Source organism: Narcine bancroftii, chromosome 7, assembly GCF_036971445.1.
Source record: "Narcine bancroftii isolate sNarBan1 chromosome 7, sNarBan1.hap1, whole genome shotgun sequence".
Taxonomy (NCBI): domain Eukaryota; kingdom Metazoa; phylum Chordata; class Chondrichthyes; order Torpediniformes; family Narcinidae; genus Narcine; species Narcine bancroftii.
The window spans coordinates 39,198,851-39,222,776 of NC_091475.1; the positions used below are offsets into that span (position 1 = coordinate 39,198,851).

At 40.0% G+C, this 23,926-nt stretch overlaps 1 protein-coding gene across 11 annotated transcripts in view; it reads left to right on the plus strand.

The window, feature by feature from the left end:
• LOC138738784 (histone-lysine N-methyltransferase SETDB2-like) overlaps positions 1-23,926 on the plus strand; it is a 123,203-nt gene that overhangs the window by 55,206 nt on the left and 44,071 nt on the right. For 9 of the 11 annotated variants that reach the window (XM_069889697.1, XM_069889703.1, XM_069889696.1 and 6 more), the window contains 6 exons: positions 4,402-4,460; positions 8,557-8,640; positions 11,357-11,426; positions 19,373-19,498; positions 21,174-21,261; positions 21,423-21,481. In XM_069889697.1, coding sequence (XP_069745798.1) covers positions 4,402-4,460; positions 8,557-8,640; positions 11,357-11,426; positions 19,373-19,498; positions 21,174-21,261; positions 21,423-21,481 — 486 coding nt within the window. The remainder of the gene's footprint in view (positions 1-4,401; positions 4,461-8,556; positions 8,641-11,356; positions 11,427-19,372; positions 19,499-21,173; positions 21,262-21,422; positions 21,482-23,926) is intronic. The other 2 variants (XM_069889699.1, XM_069889698.1) reach the window with 2 other exon arrangements.

Consider the following 23,926-nt stretch of genomic DNA (forward strand, 5'->3'; position numbering starts at 1 on the left):
CAGCCCAGTTTACCTCAGCTGAACTCAAGCACGGGGTACGGCTCCACATCCTGACACTGTACCTGGCAGTCCAACACTTTTTTTTTTTATTTTAAATTTTTTATTTTTCACACCATAAATCACAATAGCCATGATATACACTTTTTCTTTTCCACACATTTACAGTGACTTTTTCTCCCTCCTCCCAAGCCACCCCCCCATCCCTCCCCCCTCTCATCCATTTTAGTTATACAATCTAGGTTGCATTAATTCAGTTAGACAATGTTGTCATTCAACAAAAATACACCAGAAATTCTACTGAGTCCATTTTTTTCTTCTCTTCTCCTTCCATCAACTTAGGTAATGTTTGTTCCCGGTAGGTTTTCGCTATTGTATTTAATGTAAGGCTCCCATACTTGTTCGAATATTTCAATATTATTTCTTAAACTATATGTTATTTTTTTTAATGGAATACATTTATTCATTTCTATATACCATTGTTGTATTTTCAAATTATCTTCCAATTTCCAGGTTGACATAATACATTTTTTTGCTACAGCTAGGGCTATCTTAACAAATCTTTTTTGTGCATCCTCCAAGTCAATTCCAAATTCTTTATTTTTTATGTTACTTAGGAGAAAGATCTCTGGATTCTTTGGTATATTGTTTTCTGTTATTTTATTTAATATCTGATTGAGATCATCCCAAAATTTTTCTACTCTCTCACATGTCCAGATTGCATGAATTGTTGTTCCCCTTTCTTTTTTACATCGAAAACATCTATCAGATACTGTTGGGTCCCATTTATTTAACTTTTGCGGTGTAATGTATAGTCTGTGTAACCAATTATATTGTATCATACGCAGCCTCGTATTTATTGTATTTCTCATCGTTCCAGAGCATAACTTCTCCCATGTTTCCTTTTTTATCTTTATATTTAAATCTTGTTCCCATTTTTGTTTAGTTTTACCATTTGTTTCCTCATTTTCCTTTTCTTGCAGTTTAATATACATATTTTTTATAAATCTTTTGATTAACATTGTATCTGTAATCACATATTCAAGGTTACTTCCCTCTGGTAAACTCAAGTTGCTTCCTAATTTATCTTTCAAGTAGGATCTCAGTTGGTAATATGCCAGCGCTGTATCTCCCGTTATATTGTACTTATCTCTCATTTGTTCAAAGGATAAGAATCTACTTCCTGAAAAACAATTTTCTATTCTTTTAATCCCTTTTTTTTCCCATTTTCTAAAGGCAAGGTTGTCTATTGTAAAAGGGAGTAGCTTATTTTGCGTCAATATTAGTTTTGGTATTTGGTAATTTATTTTATTTCTTTCTACATGTATCTTCTTCCATATATTGAGGAGATGGTGTACTACTGGAGAAGTTCTATGTTGTACCAATTTTTCGTCCCATTTATATAATATGTGTTCAGGTATCTTTTCCCCTATTTTATCTAATTCTAGTCTCGTCCAGTCTGGTTTTTCCCTTGTTTGATAAAAATCTGATAGGTACCTTAATTGTGCGGCTCTATAATAATTTTTGAAGTTTGGCAATTGTAAGCCTCCTTGTTTATACCATTCTGTTAATTTGTCTAGTGCTATCCTCGGTTTCCCCCCTCTCCATAAAAATCTCCTTATTATTTTCTTTAACTCTTTGAAGAATTTTTCTGTCAGTTGTATTGGCAATGCCTGAAATAAGTATAGTATCCTTGGAAAAATGTTCATTTTAATACAGTTTATCCTTCCTATCAGTGTTAGTGGTAGCTCTTTCCAATGCTCTAAATCGTCCTGTAGTTTTTTCATTAGTGGATTGTAATTGAGTTTATATAATTGGCCTAGATTTTTGTTTATTTGCACACCTAGGTATCTTATTGCCTGCGTTTGCCATCTGAATGGGGATTCCTCCTTAAATTTTGAGAAATCCGCGTTATTCATAGGCATTGCTTCACTTTTATTTACGTTTATCTTGTATCCCGACACTTCTCCATATTCCTTCAATTTCTTATATAGTTCTTTTATTGATAGTTCTGGTTCTGTTAAGTACACTATCACATCATCCGCAAACAGACTGATTTTATATTCCCTGTCTTTTATTTTTATTCCTTTTATATTATTATCTCTTCTTATCGATTCTGCTAGTGGTTCTATAGCTAGCGCAAACAATAATGGTGATAGTGGGCATCCCTGCCGCGTTGACCTGCTTAAGTTAAATTGCTTTGATACATGTCCATTTACTGTCACTTTCGCTAACGGTCCCTCATATAATGCTTTAATCCAATTAATATACTTCTCCGGTAAACTGAATTTTTGCAATACTTTGAACAAGTAATTCCATTCTACTCTGTCGAAGGCCTTCTCTGCGTCTAAAGCAACTGCTACTGCCGGTGCTTTATTTCCTTCTACTGCATGAATTAAGTTAATAAATTTACAAATATTGTCTGTTGTGCGTCTTTTTTTGATAAATCCAGTTTGGTCTAAATTTACCATTTTCGGTACCTGTTCTGCTAATCTGTTCGCTAATAGTTTAGCTATTATCTTATAATCTGTGTTTAGCAAAGATATTGGTCTATATGACGCTGGTGAGAGTGGATCTTTCCCTTGTTTTAGTAGGCAGTCCAACACTTCAGTGACTTTTTGAAGGGCAGACAATTCAAGGTCTTCACAGACCACAAACCGCTAACCTTTGCCTTCAACAAAATATCGGACCCATGGTCAGCCAGGCAACAAAGACACCTGTCCTACATATCCGAGTTTACCACGGACGTAGAACACTTCGCCGGTAAAACTATCGTAGTGGCCGACACACTGTCACGACCAGCGATTCAGGCCATTCAGGCCCTGTCCCAGGGAGTAGACAATGCGGCCCTGGGCAAAGCACAACAGACAGACTCTAAGATTCCCTCATACGAGACAGCAGTCTCAGGGCTCAGGCTAAAGGACGTCACTAACGGCCCAGGCAACCAAACGCTTCTGTGCAATGTGTCAATTGGCAAGCCCCACCCCATTATACCGGCATCCTGGAGACAGCAGGTTTTTGAAGCAATGCACTGCCTGGCATACCCGGCCAACAGAACCACCTTCAAGATGGTAGCCAGCAGGTTCGTCTGCCACGGCCTCCGTAAGCAGGTCTGTCAATGGACCAAGACCTGCACACTCTGTCAGGCATCAAAGGTGCAAACGCTCACCAAAGCACCTCACCAAACCTTTGAACCAGTATGGTGATGGTTCCGTCACGTCCACATTGACATTGTCGGACCACTACCAGTCTCCCAGGGGGCAAGGTACCTTTTGACAATTGTCGACCGCTCCACAAGCTGGCTAGAAGCGGTTCCACTGGCGGAAACATATGACTTCTGATAGGGGTGCACAATTAACCTCGGGGCTCTGGGCAGCACTGGCCAATCTTCTGGGAACCAAACTCCACCACATAATGGCATATCACAGGTCAACAGGTTGGTGGAACAGTTCCACAGACACCTGAAAGCAGCTCTGATGGCTCGACTCAGAGCTCACATTGGACAGATGAGCTACTGTGGGTTCTCCTGGTTATCCGCACAGCACCAATTTTGCTATTGCCATCAACACCTTGGTGGCGGAAATGTTGTACGGCGCACTGTTGATCATACTAGGGGAGTTCTTGGCCACTGCCAAACACTCAGAAGAACCATCAGCCACAACGTTGGATAGCTGGATAGCTAAGGGAGTGACTAGGCACCTTAGCCCCAGCACAGCCCTTGCCGCAGGGCCAACAAAAGACATTAATTCCCAAGGACCTAAAGACATGTAAATGCATCTTTGTACAACGGGGAACACACGCTTGTCCCTGTAACGACCATACGAGGGGCCCTACCGAGTGACCAGGTACACATGCGTGCTGGATATCGGCGGTAAGGAAGAACCTTTCACCATTGATTGCCTCAAGGCAGCACATCTAGATGCCAGCCAGCCAGTCGCTGCACAGGCCCTGCAATGCAGGGGTGGGCCACTAAAGGCAAAGGACAATACTCAGATTGCCAGTTGTGGGGTGAGAGGGTCATGTAGCGGCCCACTACCTGGGAAGTGGCCCAACACACAAAATGACGGTTGAATGCAGCAATCGCAAAAGGCCCGCACAGGCTAATGACCTTTCTCCTCGGCTGACTGCTCACGTGGCGGGATAATTGACGAATCAGCAACTGGAATGCCACTGAACTCACTTTTGCCGACGAGAGCAGGAAAACTGGGCCCAGCAGTGGGAAACTGGGCCTACATAAGCAGGGCAGAGAGTGCAATAAACCCGTCTTGCCTATAACCTCATTGAGTGTGTGTCATTCTTCTGCTCTCTCCTGTAGCAACTCACTACAACATGATGTATAATTCCTACTGGTTAATGATTTGATTTCATATTTTCATCACTTGGTGTCTCTTTTTAAATCTTCAGGTTGCAACTCCAGGCTGAAGACAGAGAAAATTAAAGAGAATACAGTGGAACTCTTGCAGGTAATATGCAAATATCAGTCTGGTTTCTTTGTGCTGAAGTAAAATTCTAATGTATCTGGACTTTGGGCATAGGATCTTGCTGTTACTTCTGTCCATTTATTGTTTCATACATTTTTGTTTTAAAGTTAATTGGTTTGAGTGTCATCCCTGACCCATACAATTGTTTTATAAATATTAAATTCTCTCTTAATATACTGAGAGCCCATTGTAGTAAACTATGCCCAGCCTCATTTTTGACACTTTTTTTCCTCCCCATTTGAACAGATTGCCTTGTATTTCTAGAATTAGACCTCTTTTTCAATTCAAATACATAGGAAAGAGTGAGAAAATGCATTGGGTTATTAGTCTTCCACGATCTTGAAAAGAATTGTGTTCATATCTCAAAACTTGTATTTTTATTTTGCCATCCTGTTATTTGCATAATATTTGTATTGTGTGGTGAGATTGTGAAATTCGATACTTGGCATATAAAATTGTCGCAGTTCCAGAGAATGGGGAGGGGTGCACACTGGAGATTAATCTAATTACTTCACAGATATAAACAGCAGATACAAAATGTAGCCTTAAATACCTTCTACTTCAATATCCCTGTCTTAATTGTTGCTAATTATTGAGCCAAGAACAGGCCCTTTCAGGTGGACCCTCTGCCTTGAGGGCAGTGGCAGGAGCAGATCTTGTGGACTCAACTTTCAGGTGGCAACCCTAAAAGGCTGCTTGCAGCATTGCCTGGTCCACCTGAAAGGGCCTGTTCATATCCAGAGGCGCCTCGGTAGCACCTCCAGATCTGATGGAGGCGGGGTGACCGGTGCTGCAGCGCCAACTGTCATAATATGCGGCATAGGAATGGCCGTCTTCCCTACCCATTATCCCCCACACAAGTGGAACCTCTCTGTGTTTCCCACAATAGTTCCAGCTGAGTGGGGAATTATGGGTAGGGAAGACCGCCTTTGCTATGCTGTGTTTTGAGCTTCAGAGAGCAGCCCTGGTGCAGGAGCGGCCAGCTGGGCTGTGACAGCCCACGCTGGTCGCCCCCACCCCAAAGTTCCCTGCCCCTGCTCCAACATTCCCCACCCCTGCCCCGACGGCCACCACCGGCCTCCCCTGCCCCAATGGCCACCCCTGCCCCAACGTTCCCCACCGAATGCCCCCGCCCCAACAGCTCCCACTGACCTCCCCTCCCCAGTGGGGCAGGGGGTGTGCTGTCAGGTAGCAGTGCAGGGGTGTGCTGTCAGGTAAAGGGACGGGGGGAGCTATCAGGCGGTGGGGAGTTGGGTCGCCAGCTGATGCAGTCATCAACCCACCCCCAGGCAGCTGCATATTCAGGTGCATCGGCTGAGCACAGCACTCGGCTGATTATCCCTCCCAGAGGAGGGTTGGCGTCGGCGCCTCTGCCTCATTCAGGTGAGTATGTCTTTAGCTGCAAGGGGTGAGATTATGCGGCTTTACACTGGGGTGTTGAGGCCACCTGAAAAGGGCTACTGCCTTTGTTTCATCATATGTTTTTGATTAGTAATGGTGGGATTTTGTCCTGAAATGTTTTTACAAATGCTGCATGACCAAATGAATAATTCCAGCAGTTTCTATTTTTCTTTCACATTTCCAGTATCTTGGTAATTTTCAACTGCAAACATTTTTTTTAAATTGTAGAGATATTGCCTGAAGAGTGTTTGCAAAATAGGAAGACAAGAATAGAACAAAGTTAAATGGCTCATGGAAAAATTATGATGTAAATGAGTGGAGAATGGCCTGTTACACCATGGCAATTATCTGTATATGTATTTTTTTTTTTTCTTTTTCTTTGGCTTGGCTTCGCGGACGAAGATTTATGGAGGGGGTAAAAAGTCCACGTCAGCTGCAGGCTCGTTTGTGGCTGACAAGTCCGATGCGGGACAGGCAGACACGGTTGCAGCGGTTGCAGGGGAAAATTGGTTGGTTGGGGTTGGGTGTTGGGTTTTTCCTCCTTTGCCTTTTGTCAGTGAGGTGGGCTGGCAGAGTCAAAGCACATAGCCATATACAATTCTTTTTGTGCTTTGCCACAAATAGATTTGAAGCAGGTCTGTAATCACCCTATACAAGGTTATTTTCTACTGATGAGTCAAAAGCTGCACCCTTCAAAGTTTGTGTACATTTATGGAGATCATCACTTTACCTCACATTTCAGATTTATCGTCAGAGTACATACATGACATCACATACAACCCTGAGAATTTTTTTACCTGTAGGCAAGGAAGAATTACCACTTTTTGGTCGTGCAAAAAAAAACTGCACATCGTACACCTGTAAACTAATAAGGAACTGTAAACAAAATATGCAATTCAGAGGGAATAAAAAATAATCAAATATGCAAAAGAAAGAGTCCTTAATTGAGTCCTTGATTGAGTTTGTTGTTGTGGCGTCTGATGGTGGAGGGGTAGCAGCTGTTCATGAACCTGGTGGTGCCAGTCCTGTGGCACCTATATTTCTTTCCTGCTGGTAACAATGAGAACAGAGCATGGGCTGGGTGATGTGAATACTTGATGTTTGCTGCTGCTCTCTGATGGCAGCGTTCCATGTAAACGTTCTCGATAGTGAGGAGGGTGTAGGAAAAAAAACTAGTTTGTTGTAAATTTCCTACCCACTGCTGCATGTACTGTGTGGAACGCCGGTCAATAGTACCGTCTCTCTAGACTGCTGATTTGAAGTGAATTAATACCACACTGTCACAAATTCCCTGGATCACTTGATCTCTATTGACTATATCAGCCTCCTACTGATCTGTGCTTTGCAAATTCAACTGCCTGTGTCACCTGACTCCAATTGCCAGGGGCAGTCTTCAGATAAAATCCCTGTTGAAGTCAGCTACAAGGGTTTTGCTTGTGCTGTTCTAGACAATGTCCGCTACTTTTTGGGGTATTGGTGTCCCCATAACATGATGCAGACGGGCAGCACACCCATCTGTAAAAATTTGCCAGGGTTTTTGATGTAATACTAATCTCTGAAAACTACTTCCATTTGCATCTTGGCGAATGGTTCAAATTTATTGTGGGCACCAAAGTTCAATGTGAAAGTTGGTTTTGTGAGAAGTTTAGCTAGTCAATCTAGACATAGTACAGCTATTTTAAAAACACAAAAGTTCAGAGTTACAGAAAGAATAGAGCAAAGGCAACATTAATTTACTAATATGAGGTTTGCTTAGGAGTCTGACAATGGTGGGAATGAAATTGTCCTTGAATCTGGTGATGTGTTATTTCACACTTATGAATCTTCCAACATGTTACAGTTGATCATAGATCACTGATTTAAGTCAGTAGGACAAGAAGTTGCAAAGGGGCATGCGAAGGCCAAGGTTACAGATTATGAGATGATTTTATTTGTAACTAAGGTGTTGAAGGTGGAACTGTAATCAATGATTACTTCCCTGATATAGGGGTGTCCTTGCTCTCCAGATGCTCTAGGGCTGAGTGTATAAGGGAGGTGGCGTCCACCATGGACCTGTTGCAGTGATAGGTAAGTTGAAGTCAGCTGAGCCACTCAAGCTACTTCATGGTGATGATATCAGAGTCCAACAGTTGTTTAGGCACATTATTAAAGTTTTCTCTAACACCAGGTCTTTGTGAATCTGTGCAGGCTTGCAGAACATGTCCTGGGAATCTGTGTGGACCAGGTGTATATACTCTCACGAAGGCTGATCTGACATCTGTGACAGTGATTATGGGTGCAAGTGTGCCTATGGTTGTTGTTGTATGTTCTGCTGGCTCACTGGCTCCTTCTTGATGTGAATATAGAATTTGCTCTAAGGGATGCGCTGTATTTTGCCCGTTTTCACTTTATAGCTTATGACCGCATTTATGCCCTGCTCCAGTCACCTGGTGAGAATGGTCACAGGAGGTGCATTGTAAAATGAAAAGGAACAAGTTAAAGAAAGTTCTGAAGAAGACAATTCAAGTGCAAAATCTGTGAATAATGAAAGAAATATTCAGAGAAGAAACACAAGCTTTCCTATGGCTTTGCTGTAAACTGTGCACCCGTTACCATTTCCAAAACTTGCCTTCTCTAAATAAAATCTTTCACTACCAAAACAGTGTCCAGAGACTTACCAACCTTTTTCCTCATTCAGCACAGGCTCCAGTGTGCATCGGATCCAATTACAACAGCTAATGGCCCAAGGCCAAGTACAGGCAGGTTGGAGAGTCCAGTCCAGGTAGGTTGGAGAGTCCAGTCCAAGTAACTTAGATCAAGCCAATTGCAAGATGTGCTCTAATGGGTTGGGTGAAACCAATAGTACAACTATTGAGCTGAGTGCAGTTTCCGCATTTATGAGCAGTAGTGGATTAATTACCACCTGGGCCCCTAGGCTGAGCTTTAGTAAGGCTCCCCCTGACCTTGTCCCATTCCCCCCCCCCGCCCCACCTTTCATTGAATAGAATAAAATGGCATTAAGTTATGTTAAATAACTTATATCGTTGTACTATGTATAATACATTTTTTTATGTATCAATTACAGCCCTTTTATTCTTTGTACTTAAACAACTTGTGTTCTTTGATTTACAAACGTGTTGATAACAGCATGTAAATCAATAGATTGAATTATAGATTGAATTATATCTGATTATTGCTCATTCTCTTCAGTTCTGAAAATGAACGCTCACCTGAACAGTTTGTGACCATTAAGGACAGATAAATTCTAAAGCAAATGTATGAATTTGGATACACCTCGTGCAGTCGATCTCTTGCCAGAGCTCAAAACATTCCAGTGACCCACAAATATTTCCCACCGGTGAGTTGAAGCACTGAAGAAATGATACCACACCTGACTCCAAACCCTCCTCTCGGCCTACCGCACACTGGAGCCTATTCTGAGTGAGGAAAAAGGTTTGATCAGTTTCAAAGGCAAGGACTCTGGACACACAGTTTTGGTAGTGAAAGATTTTATTTACAGAAGGCAAGTTTGGGAAATGGTAATGGATGCACAGTTTACAGCAAAGCCATAGGAAAGTAAAGTGGCACTGAAACACGTACAATTAATAACAAACGTGGGAAAAATAGCATGGGAAAAAGATACATGAGCGCACACACACACACACACACACACACAGTGTGAACTGGTATATGCAATGATCAAGGAAAAATCACTACGATGCCCCACCACCCTTTGACTCCGTGCGGCAAAGCTCTATGCTACAAGTGACACTAATTAAACGCTCCTAACCCTTTTAACAGTGCACTTCTTACCAACAGTTTCTCCAGTGCCCTTCCACATTTCTAGGCCTGGAGTGAAGCAGTGTGGTCCCAAGCTGACAGGGGAGGACAAAGAACACATTGCATCTTTATAGTGCTGGAGGTCCAGCCTAGGTGATTAGCAGGGACAAATGGCTCGGTGCCAGGAGGGTTAATCCAATTACATCAGCTAATGGCCCAAGGCCAAGTACAGGCAGGTTGGAGAGTCCAGTCCACGTAACTTAGATCGACCCAATTGCATGGTGTGCACTAGTGGGTGGGGCGGAACCAAACCTTGATTGGCAGCTGGTGTGTCCTCCCAACTAGGTAGGGAACAGTGCTGTCACATGACAGCCACAACCCTTCACAAAACGACACCCCAACTCTGAACCCTCCCCTCGGCCTACCTGAACTGTGGGGCACAATTTATATCAAATGAATTCAGCTTTTAAATAAAAATTTTTACTCACAGTTCTCCGATTTACTTTGAACATAAATCGAATATCATTTTGTGCCTTGGGTCTGCGGCGATTCATGCATGGCATGCAAACTCCGATGCATGCATGTGCGGCATGCAGTTCCTGATCCACGCCACCTAATAGCTGAAGGGCTGAACGAGAACTTACACCGTTGACATCCAATCGACTGGAGGAACACAAAGAGACGGCTGATGCCATGGTCTCAAGCCAAACACAATCCGCAAGAGGAACTCAGTAGGAGAAAAAAAACAAAGTTTCAAGCCAGGACTCCAATTGATGAAAGATCCAAAAAACCATTTGTCACCAATCAGCGAATGCTATAATCAATTCACTATCGGACCTCCCTCCCTTCTGGGCCCCTTGGCTTGAGCCTATTCAGCCTAATGGTTAATCTACCACTGTTTGCCAAGTCTGTTATCTGTGCTTCGGGTTTCACAGAGAACAGTTTCACATTGCTTCCTGTGGCTGTTACAGCTTAAGAAAGGATCAATTCCCCTCTGGAAATTGGAAGTGTTTTGTAATATTTAACTGCAATAATCTTGCAATAACACTAAATTGATGTGCATATTTGGAATAGAGTCTGGAGTAAAACAGATTTTTCTTTTGTTCCACTTTTATACTGCTCAAATTTATAAACCAGTGTGGCATCAACCTTTCTTTAAAAACTGCAGATTCATTGACTCACAGAATACTTCATAAATCTACCTGGTCTCCATTGAGATGATTATGGAGAGTGAATATGCAACATTTCATCATTCTTAAATGTAACTTTTAATTACTGGAGCAAGGTTCTGCTGACATCTATGAGTACAGAGAGTGAAACTAATCAAAGTGAAATGAGTTCCTTCGGATTTACCTGCATGCTAGCCAACAGGCGCATGTGTATGCATTATAATTAAGTTCGTTACAAGGCTGGCATATTTCAAGAGTTGTGAAAGGTTATGTAAATGCCATTAAAAAATTGGCATTTATTTGTGATTGGATTGGTCAATGGATTTTTAATTTTCTTACTCTAAAATGTTGAGGGTATTATTTTTAACATTAACTATCAGTAATTTGTTTGAAATAGAAAGTGGATTCAGAACATAAAATAGAAGATTGTGGTTTCAGTTTAGAAGATTGTGCTTAGATTACATTGGTTTTAATATTCAATGTTCGTTTGGTCATTAATTTAGTTTTAATTTTTATTTAAATTTGTGTGTTGTCCATTTATTTTCTTAGTCGAAGGAAACTCCTACCAAAGTACCTGAGAGCAATGAAATCGCAGCCTGCATGGACAGCCTCAACCTAGGTATTACTTTCTTTCCTGATTGATTTTATGAAAAAAAGGTTTAATATCTCGATAATTAAGCAGCTCCATTCTCTCTTCTGTCCCCATCAGTTGGGTGTGGAAGCAATGAATTTCAGTTCAGAGGACTTGGGGATTTTTTGTGTTGTTAAGATGGGGTTCATTTGGATCAAGCAGGAGACATTATCTTAATTTAAAAAAGATAAGATAAAGATTAAACTATATAGTTGGGGGGGGGGTTATGGCTTTTAGTGAAGAAAAATGTAGATAGTTAAAGAGAATGGATATAGTAATAGTGCAGGTAACTGAAATGAATAATGATATCCAGAGTATGTGAAGAAGAGACAGAGCATAGAAACGAGTATACCTCAAAATGGATTCTGAGTAAGGAAAATAGTTTAAGGACAAGATTGAATGCTCTTTTCTTGAACACGTGCATCATTCATAATTAAGTATTTTAACTGATGACACAAATAGAAACAAATGGTTATAATTGTGCACCCTATATCAAGTTCAAATTTCAAAATTATTTACAGAGTACATACATGACATTAAATGCAATTGTGAGATTCTTTTTCCTGTGGGCCAGGCAGACCTTTTACTTATCAGTAGTGTAAACTGTATTCAAGAAAAAGATACATATACAAAAGAGAAAAATTAAACAAAGAAAGAAATGTAAACAAACTGTGCAAATACAGAAAAAAATAAGTATTCAGTAATAAATAATGTGCAAAGTAAGAGTCCTTACACGAGTCCCTGATTGGTTGTTGAGGAGTCTGATGGTGGAGGGGTAGCAGCTGTTCCTGAACCTGGTGGTAATAGTCTTGTGGCACCTATACCTCTTTCCCGATGTTAGCAGTGAGAACTGAGCATGTCCAGGGTGGTATAGATCCTTGATGATTGCTGCTACTCTCCAATGTAAGTGTTCCATATAGATTTTCTCAATGGTTGGGAGAGATTTGCTTGTGATGTGCTGGGCTATGTTCACTACCTTTTTCAGGGCTTTCTGCTCAGAGGCATTGGTGTCCCCATTACCAGGCCATGATGCAGTTGGTCAGTACACTTTCCATTACACATCTGTAGAAGTTTACCAAGGTTTCTGCTATCATACTGAACCTCTGCAAACTCCTGAACAAGTAGAAGCATGAATGTGCTTTCTTCATATATGTATGCTGGGTCCAAGAAAGCTTCTCTGAGAAAGTGACTCCCAGGTATTTAATTTGCTCACCATTTCCACCTCTAATTCCCCAATGATCACTTGGAAACATGATCAGTACAGAGACATGGTTTCCAAATGACCAAGGCTGAGAGTTAAATACGCATCAAGGGGATGTTGTTCCAATATCCGGGCAAATGAGCCAGTCCACATCTGGGCAAATGATCCAGTCCACACCAAGACGAGGGTTAGCATTAGCATATCTAAAATTGTTTGTAGCAAGGATTATCCATTGTCAAGACCTAAAAGCCCAGTGAAAAAATGGTCCAAAACAGAATTAAAGATAGTTTTAAATTGAATAAAAAGCTTCAATGTTGCTTTGAAAAAAACAATAAACCTGTCGATTGGGAACATTTCAGAATTCGGAAAAGTAGTCCCAAGACGTTAACCGGAAAAGGGAGAGCAGAATGTGAGAACGATAGTGAGATAGATAAAAGCAGATTATAAAAGCTTCGTACATATATTGGGATACAGGTAGACCCCAACTTACAATGGGATTCAGTTCCAGAACTTCCATCATAAGTCGGGTCTATCTGTATAGGTCAAAAATAAACATACTGTCTTATCATGCATTCCTGGAATAAGCCACAAAAAAATCATTAAAAATAGAGTTAATACTCTCCAGAAAAGAGAAAATAAGCAGTGTAAATAACAAGAATGACACAAAAAGACCCAATCTTGGTGCAAGTATAGAAACAATTATTAAATGAATGGAATGTTCAGACACAGGTCGACCAGGGTGTTGGGAGCTTGGATGCATGGGCTCCTGGCAGGACCAGGGACTTTGGACTCCCGACAATGGCGTCCCTTCTCAACCTATGTCTGGAAGCGCATGTGCGCCCCCTCGGCACTCTTGTACTCTTTCCCTCCCCTGCAATGACAATCTGCATGTGTTCCAAATTGCCTTTATTTTTCCATCAAGGGATGTTTCCTTGACATTACTACAAGAGGAACGCTGAAATTATGACATTATGGGGGGGGGGGGGGGGGTGGTGGCGGTGGGAAGCTATCTGCGTGTGCTGATTGGCTGATTGAAATGTTCCCAATCGACAGGTTTCCTTCAAGGAAAAGCAACCTTGTTGATACAGGTTTACCCCCACTTACCTTTATTCAGAATGGATTCTGATCATCATAACTTTGAAATATCATAAGTTGGAACATTGTAAGTTGGGTCTGTCTGTAGAAACAGGTCCACAGCATTTGCCATTGCGCTGACCCTATATTCAGTCCTGTAATGCCTGGACAACAAGAACATCTACGTCAGACTACTATTTATTAACAGCTCTGGTTTCAACACAAGAATACCAAAAAAACTAATCCTTAAGCGAGGTTACCTTGGTCTCAGCACCCCTCTCTGCAATTAGATCCATGACTTTCTGTCCTGCAAGCTGCTCACAGTTGTGATTGGTGACAACACCTCCTCCCTGATCACTCTAAACTCTGGGACAATACTAGGTTGTGTACTCAAACCCTGACTATACTCCCTGTACACTCAGGATTGTCTGGGCAAACTCTGCTCCAACTCTATAAATTCAGGGATGTTGTAGGCAGGATTTCTAACAATGAGGAAGCAGAGTACAGAAGAAAGATAGAGGGACTAGTGACTTGGTGTCAGGATAACCATCCCTGTCTCAATGTCCACAAGACCAAAGAGCTGGTCAAAGTCTTCTGGAGGAGGGGCAGAGTTCATTCCCCAGTCTACATCAAGGTCTACACAGTAGACAGCTTTAAGTTCCTAGGGGTAAACATCTCCAGTGACTTGCCCTGGCCATGACAGTGCACCAGGATTTCAACTTCCTCAGAACCCTGAGGAAATTTGACATATAACCCTTAACAACTTGTACAGGTGCACAATTAAAAACATCCCATCAAAATACATCACTGCATGGTGCAGGGACTGCTTTTCCCAAGACCACAAGAAACTGCACAGGTTTGTGAACATGGCTCAGATCTTCTCTCCCCCCCCCATCGATTCCATGTATAACTCCCACTGCCTTGGACAGGCATCCAAGGACTCATCCATTCCTACCTATGCTCTTTTAGACACCTTTATTCCCCCCATCAGAAAGACACTTAGACACTTTATGAAATCACATGGCACCAGTTTTGACATTTTCTTCCCTCTTCTATCACTCCTGAACTAACCCCAAAGTAGTAAAATGTTGTAATTGTTCCATACCAAATTATCTCCCTCTCTCTCTCTCTCTCTCTCTCTCTCTCTCTCTCTCTCTCTCTCACTCTAACTCAGCACTTTTGTACCTCAATAACTTATTTGTTGTACCATATATGAGATGTCTGCTGGTAAAACAAATTCTATCATTGTACCTTGGTACATGTGATAATAAATTTCTACAAGAACTCAGAGCTGAAAGAAATTAATATATATATTTTTTCCATTTCATTTAAACTAATGGGGTTGAAAGTGAATACATTTCCCATCAAAATCTTTGAAAGAGGGGAGAATGGAGATAGTCGATGCACTGATTATCATTCTTGCAAATTCCACAGCCCCCAGAATGGCATCTTTGGATTAAAAAGTGCTAGTGTCACCCCATTATTTAAGAAAGGGAGGAGAAAGAAAATAGGAAATTACTAACATGTTAGCATGACATCAGTAGTAGAGAAAATGCTGGAATCAGTTTTGGAAGTGGTAATTGGCCAGCAAAAATAATAATAACATTGGTGTGATAGGTCAGCATGGCCGAACAGAACACACATCCTTTGCCATGTGGGAAGACATGGACACTTCCAGTGGCATAGACTGTATGTGCCAGAGATGACTCCAACTGCAGTACATTGAACTCTGGGTTTGAAGCTGGAACAGCAGTTAGTGTTACAGTGGGGCATCTGCAAGGCTGAAGTCTTTGTTTAAAACACACAGGAAAAATGGTCACACCTCGGGTAGAATAAGAGTAGCATTCAGATCATCCAGGGATCCTCCAAGTCCATCTTGCTCACTCAAAAATTTTCCCTTTGGTAAGGGAAAGAGATCCTCAAGAAGTGTAGTGAAAGCAGGAAGTGTGGTGTAAGGCAAATGAGAAAGCAGGAGTTATGGGGTTTCAATACTTGTGGGGTTGTGAGTGAATCACCGATGGACACTTCTGAAGCTGTAGACATGTCTAGGCAGATCTGTTGCATCCTTGGTGCCTTAATCAAAGATGTCACTGAATGTTTGCAAAGTCTCTGTCGTAAGATGTTAGGAGAAGGTTTTTTTTAAACTCAAAAGTATTCATCTCAGAAATTTCTACCAGTACCACATATTATGCAAAAATAGCAGTAAATGAATGTGTAGCTGGAAAATTGGAGGAGTTGCATCTTAGCAAGAACCACAACAAGTAACCTTGTAATAGAATTTTCTGGTGCCTTTGGAAAAAGATTAAACTAGTTTGCCAGGGGATGAGAACCGGAGAGGAGAGTAAGAGAAAAAAAACATTGAAATAAAAACTACAAAAATAATACAGTAGAATCCCTGGTATCTAACACCTATGGGGATTACGGGTGCCGGATATGCATATTTTCCGGATCCCTGAGACAGACATAGAATACCTAACTAATACACAGGTATTAAGAATAAAAGACAGAACAAAATGTAAAGTAATTTGAAGAAAATTTGTTGTATTCCTTAATTATGTACAGTTCACTTTAATCAGGTAATTTCCATAACTTACAAAATTTAAATTTGAACTCCATTTGCTGGTGCTGTAACAGTGTTGCACTAACCGCTACGCTAACTGCTTCACCATCATTATTAAATCCCTCCCCCAAGTTTACAAGTTTAATATATTTAATATCATGCTAATAAAGATAAATTCTCTTATTAGGCAGGGATAGGGAGGCACTTTGTGAGAATTGCCCTTGTGCCGAGCGGCATTGGCTAGCTCTTCATCTTGGGCAATGCCATTTTATTCAAGCAGTTGCTGCACAAGGGGCATGACTGGGGTGCTTTCCTGGCTGAATTTTACAATTTTATGCTTTTATTTAAAGTTTTATTTATTCTTACTCATCCCATTTATTTATTTCCTCCTTTTTAAAAAAAAAATTGCCGCTTGCTTGAAATCCAGGTTTTACTGTAATTAAAATAAATAATAACGTGGAAACAGGTGGAAAATTTGGCTAAATTGTGGAAAAATGTTAAAGGTAAATTTAAAGGAATTGTACTAAAAGTACACTGCATCTACAAGAAGGCTTGAGAGTGGTGCAATAACAACAACCTGACAAAGGATATAATTGTGGACTCTCAGGAGGTTGAAGGACTACTCACATTATATATCAATGGGTCTGTCAGAGAGGGGGTAGCACAAAGTTCCTTGGTGTCCTTTTAAAGGACAACCTACCCTGGACCCACCATGCCTCCTCATTAGTCAAAAAGGTGCAGTAATGCCTAACACTTCCAAAGGAGGTTGAGGAGGGCAAGGCTACTGGCCATCATTCTAACAAGGTTCTGCAGGAGCACAATAGAGAGTGTCCTGGTTGGCTGTATCATAGTTTGGCTTGGTAGCTGCAAACCATCAGATCAGCGGTCAGTATGGAGGGTAATGAAAGCTGGCTAGAAGACCACTGAGGTTTCCCTTCCCTCTTGACAATATCTAGGGAGAGTGGTGCTTAAAGAGGGTTCAGAGAATCATTGCAGACCTTCACCATTCCAGCAGGCAGTATCTTTGAAACACTACCTTCAAGGAAGAGGTACAGGAGCATAAAAACAAGGACTGCCAGGCTAGGAAACAGCTTCTTCCCTCAGGCAGTGAGTGTTACGAACTAATAAACCTTTATTAATACTAACAAAGGAAGAGCAATGGAAAATTCACCAGACAATGGTAAATTTAAAATAGTTTTTTTATTAAACTATTAACAACATTTCTTACTTATCTCTAAACTTAACTCTATATTTAACCCCACTGTGTGCTAATGTAAATGTATGTGTTTTAAAGTCTAAAACCATTACACTTTACACTGAAAAAGTCAATTTTGTAGTCCAGTTCCAAACACTTCAGGATTGACTTCAAGATCCTTTTAAATCACAGTCCAGATGTAATCATGAAGCATTTTAAACATTATATTTTCAGATCTCTTTCAACTCACAAACCTTTTGATGAGCTGTCTTTCAGAGAAATATTCTTCAAACAGGAATAGCCATCCATCTTCTGGGCACAAATGAGGATGCTTCTCTTAAAAGAGCAGTCAGAATGGCTATTTCTTTTAAAATACCACTGGGTGTTCCTTCTATTAATAAGAAGAACATAGATCCTTTTCAATGGATTGGAAACTTTACTTCTTAGAGGTAGTCAGATGTGGCCTACTTATTTAAAAGCCACTTATGTTGTGTATCTCCTGTGATAAGTTCTGGCTTTCCAGAAGGTCAAATCTTCTGTCTTCCAATTCTTCTTCTGATTCAAAATGTCTTTCTGCTTTCAGTATATATGTCTCTGGCATTATTTGACATGACATCACCACAGTTTTAGTTTCATTTCTGCAAAACCTCTTGCCTTTTCCAAAACCACTCTATATCCATACCGACCTCTAATCTCATTTCTGTTCCAAAACGCTTAAGTGGTTTGGTTGGTTCCAGAAAGTCTAATGATCCTGTTTTTATTTCAAACAGATGGCTTCCTTCAGCAGTTCTTATTGATTACTTAGATACTTCAATTTTAATAAAGCAAACACTCCATTGTTCTTGAATCAATTAAAATCCACTTCAGTTCCATTAGCTCTGTCCTTCTAGACACTACGACTTCAACTGAACTCTTTCTCATATTGCAATGGTGTTTCTGCAAATCTACTGTGACCTGTGTGTGACCCTGTGCCAGTCCACAACTAACTTACTAAGAATACACATACAATATTTTAACTCTATTACTTACTTTACTAAGACATTTTTATATGAAATATAGCTTAACATTAACCTAAACATTAATATTAACACAGATCCATTACCTTGTGACTTCTGAACAACCCTAGAAACCCATAAATTGTGTGTGTGTGTGTGTGTGTTTATTTATTTATTTTGGATCGCTAGGTATCTATGTATTTGTGTGTAGGCTCTATGTGTGTGTTTGCGCACTGTGATCCAGAGATACACTGTTTCGTTAGGTTGTATATGTACATGTACAATCAAATATATGGATAAAGTAATGGATCAAACTCCTGGAGCTATAAGCCCTTTTTCCACTGGCATCCCAGTTAATTGGCTGTGCAGTGTCCTGGGATAGGAATCCTTTTGTGCCATTTCCACTGGGCCACCCTTAACTGGAACATTAATTGTTTTTCCACTGAACACAACACATCCCTGGGAATTGGAGTGTTCTACCTTCAATTGGAAACGGGTGACTTTCTGTTGTCCTTTTTCCACTGGTTTTATCAGCAAAGACCAGAGATATGAGTAGGCGTAGAGGTGGTTAGTCCCCGGCGTGAAATGACATCATTTGATGCTGGCGTTCGGACAGTGTTCCTTTTCCACTGGATCCTGTCCCAGTAAATTCCCAGGACATGGTGCCAGTGGAAAAGTGGCTATAGACTCAAAATGTGGGTTGATAATTAAGGACAAGCAAGAGATTTTTTTCATCCTCAGCAGTTTTCTTCTCAAGGGGCTATGCAGGCTCAGTTCAGTGAGTTTGATAGAAATTGAGGGATTTGGTCCAAAAATGGGATGGTGAGGTGAAATAATCTTACTGAATGACAGGACAAGTTAAAGGCTCAAGAGCCAAATGACCTAATGCAGTGGTCTTGATTTCCTCAGAAAAAGCAAAATTATTTTGGAACAAAATGCAATCTTCTGGGTGCGTGGAGCACATCTTTGAGCAACTGAATAATGTATTAAACTTCCTGAAAAAGAAAATTGCCAATGGTTCAGCAAACAATCAAGGTAAGAGTTTTACTGAGTTACCTTACCCAAATTCAAAATTTCAGTAAGTTTCTAATGCATCTTTAATTTAAGAATCCTGTTTAGCTGCCAACGATGTACGTATAATAAATAACTTGAAATTTAGAACTGTAAGTTGGTTGCAGTTTTTATTTAAACAACAAAATATTTGCATTTATCCACAGATATTCATACTTGCTGGCACATAGTCTTTGGCATATTTCAGAAGCCATTTCTTTGAATCTAAATAATGTAGTAAACTAATTAAGTTATGTTTTGATTATCCTAAATACTGGCCCAGGTTCTGCAGAGTGTGGGTGCAGCATTGATTTTGTGCAATTTTCTTGTCTGCTGGATAATCATCCTGCAGTTGAGCAAAAGCTTACATCTAATTAAATCTCAAAACTCACAGATATTTTCATACTTCTGAATACTTTTGTTCTTCATAAACTTTCATATGATATTTATTTGAATCTCATTGCTTTTTTCACTACCATCAACATCTATTTAAAGAATAATAAGAATAAACTGAAATGTACATGTATATACTATTCTTGCGTAGAAATATGTAAGTGTAGAGTTATTGGAATGATGTCAGTAATAAGAAACTAAAGTTATGAGGATTGAGAAATTATTGGAATTTTACCCACTAATGCAGCAAAGGCCAAGAAATTGATCAATCATGATTTTATTCAATGGCAGAGCACATACAAAAGGTCAAATGATCTCCCACTGTGAAGATTTAATTGAAATTAAAGGTTGAAGGGGGGGGGGGGGTGTTCTTTTCTCTTCTTTTTTCTTTTTTTTTCTATATATAAAAAAATGTTTATGTTTAATTGCTGCATATGTCATATATTATTTGTTTATTGAACGAAAAAATAAAGTTTAAAAAAAAGAAATAAAAAAAATTAAAGGTTATTTGACAGGAAAAAAATAAGAAGTCTTTTTACTAAATGTCTTTGCACCATTAAATCCATGTGGTCAAGAATGAAGTTAAGAGAAATGCTTTTGTATAATAAAGTTGGATACGGGATGGCTTTTCTTGGGGGTAGTAGAAGCAGCAAGGGAAACATGGATAAATGGTGGGCCAATCAAGGGATTAGCATGACATTTATTTTCTGTATTTAAAACTGAACAACTTAGCTGTTCTTGTTCAACAGGATCCAACGAGATGACCATAATTTAATCTTACTCATGAAATTTGTATTCTACTAGTGTTGCATGTGGGAAAAAAAAGCCTTTGTGGTCAGGATATTAATGAAGGGGTAACATTTCCTGTTAATTAACAAATAATGTTGCTGGTTATTTCCTGATGGTCTTCCAGATTAAAATATCCTTGTGACAAGTTCAGCAGGGGGACTTTGAAGGTTAATTTTATGTGGGGAAACCTTGAAACAATGGGTAAATTTGTTTTGAATCAAAGCACAAGTTTTGTAACGTAGCAACTAAAAATCAGTTAACAGAATTTCATTGAATTTCAGATTTTGTAATTTCTGTTCTTGTGAAATGTATATTTGCTGAAAGTAGCTTAATAAATAGCCATTGTTTGTTGATATAGAAACATTCTGGATCTATCAACTGAAACAATTTCAATTAAATATAAAACATACATAGGAATTTGTTGCAAAAATAATATGAAATAGATTCTTCTGCCTAGCTATCCATTATGTTGTTTAAGTTTTCTCTTTCTGCAGAATATTTGAAGGCTTTAAATTTGGTGAACAAAGCTGGAATCTACAAGAATTCGATTTCACCAGACACAGCAGGTAGAGGCAATTAACTTAACCCCTTGAATTTAAGTTAAGGCAGCATAAAAATCTCAGCATCACTCTATGTCAAGAATAGAAGACATTTGTTTAGATCTCTAGTCCCTTGATGCTTGGTTTCTAATAAGTAACCTCATCCTTTATATCTCCCAAAATGATAGGTATCTAAAAAATGAAAGCATAACATCTAAGGAGCATTTTTCACCATTCAAGCCAATCGGTACTATTATGTCTATTTTGGTGTGTTGTCGGTGTTGTAATACAGAATATATGGTAGGTTGCCTGTACAACAGTAGGGAGTATTAACATTTATATATAACCCCAAACTACCCGTTTCTACCTCCCTCCCAAGATCCACAAACCCAGTTGTCCCAGCAGAACCATTGTGGCTGCGTGCTCCTGCCCTATTGAATTGGTTTCCGCTTATCTTGACTCTGTTTTGTCCCCCCTGATCCAGTCCATCCTCACCTACATCTGGAACACTTCACATACCCTCCATCACTTCAACAACTTTCACCCCCACACAGAACAAGGACAAGATTCCTCGCCCTCACCTACCACCCCACCAGCCACTGCATTCAACACATCCTCCTCCACCATTTCTGCCACATGCTACGTGATCCCACCACTAGACGCATATCCCCCTCTCCTCCTTATGCAGGGACTGCTCCCTCCATGACTCCCTTGTCCACTCCTCCCTCCCTACTAATTGTCCCCTTGAGACCTACTCCTGTGACCCCAGGAGATGCTCCATCTTCACCCATACCTCCTCCCTCAGCACCATTCAGGGCCCCAAACAGTCCTTCTAAGTGAAGCAACATTCACTTGTGAATTTGCATGAATCATCTAATACATCCGATGCCACTGTGGACTCCTCCATATCGGAGAGATTAGATGCAGACTGGGAGATCGCTTTGTTGAGCACCTCTGCTATGTCTGCCACAATGGTGTAGATCTTCCAGTAGCCACCCATTTCATTTCTCCATCCCACTCACTTGCTGACTTATCCATCCATGGTCTCATGTACTGCCAGACTGAGACCACCTGTAAATTGGAGGACCCATCGTCTCTCCTTTACTGTCACATTTCGCACAGACATGATAAACTCCACCTAGACCCTTATCACATCCAATTAACACCTCTTGTTGGTTTGAATTCTGAGTCTTTCCGATATATACTACTTGTGCCTTTTCTGATTTTTTTTTTCTCCTTGAAGAAGGGCTCAGGCCTAAAACATCAGCAATATATTTTTGTCAAAATATCCTATAGATGCTGAATAAACCAGCTGAGTGTCTCCAGTATTTCAGTGTTTTTACTACAATCACAGCGTCTGCAGCATCCGTGTTTCTCTCATAATGAAATAATTTGTCCTTTTAAAATAATTTTATTTAATATAAAACCACTTAATAACCATATCACAATATTTCAAGCTTAATCCAAATACATATGGTATTTTATATGTAAAAAAGGAAACAAATTTAAAAAAGGAAGAAATACTAACTCTAAATCCCCCCCTCCCACTTCCCTCCCCAATTCTCTACAAACTAAAAAAAAAGAGGGACAAGAAAATCACAACAGGAGCACTCCACTTTCCAAAACTTTTAAACTTGTATATATATTCTTAGAGACCGATAGGAGAAAGGGAATGTTTGAGATTCATCTAAATTTTATATATATATTTCACAAAATATATGATATTTATCTCTTAAATAGTAAGTAATTTTTTCAAGTGGAATACAACTCCTAATTTCTGAATGCCATCTATCCATTCTCAAATAAATATCTGAGTTCCAAGTTAAAGCAATACATTTTCTAGCTATTGCCAAAGCAATTTGAACAAATTTTACTTGATACATATTCAATTTTAATTTAGGTTTAATTCCTCTAATGTCTCCCAGTAAAAATAACATTGGATCTTGTGGGAATCGGGGGGCTTGGCAAGATTGCGTAGAGCCCAGATGTGTAATCTCGACCTCTCTGGCCAGACTTTTAAGAACCCATCTTTAACTTTTTGTTTTTAAGATTAAACTTTTTAAAAACTTAGTTAAAGTATTAAGGAGTTGTTATGGCCACTAATGGCAAAAAGATTAAACCTCAAGTACAGAAGAAAATACATTTTCGGAGTGTTGAAGATTTAGGGCCTGGAAAAACTGCAGCTGAAAAAAAAATGATTACTGCTCACCAGGAGAAGGATATCTCTGCAATTATTCATTCTCAGGAGGAAAGTGCGTGTTTCCAAGAAGTGGATCCTGATTCTGGCAGTCTGCCAACGGCAGAGGGAGCTCACAGGAAAATTAATCCATTGTTTGAAACCACTCAGGCAGTAGTTCAATCTGAAGAGCTTGATCTTATCCGTGAGTTCTTGAAACAACAGCGAGTTGTGAGGGGAGACCAGCATCAACCCCCTGAGGAAGTCAGGGTGTCATCGTTGGGAGTTCAAACATGCAGTAAAACTGTTAAAATGCCTGCTGTTGAGCTGCAGCAGGAGTTGCAGTTATCTGGTTCTGACACTATGTTAAAGAAAACAGGGTCAGGTCTTTCTGAACTACAAGTTTACCTGTTAAGTATCGTTACTCAGCTGATATTGCAAGAGTTAGCTCAAATGAAAGATAGTAGAGGTCAGAATTCATTACAGTTAATACACGAATGGAAGTATTTTCTGAAG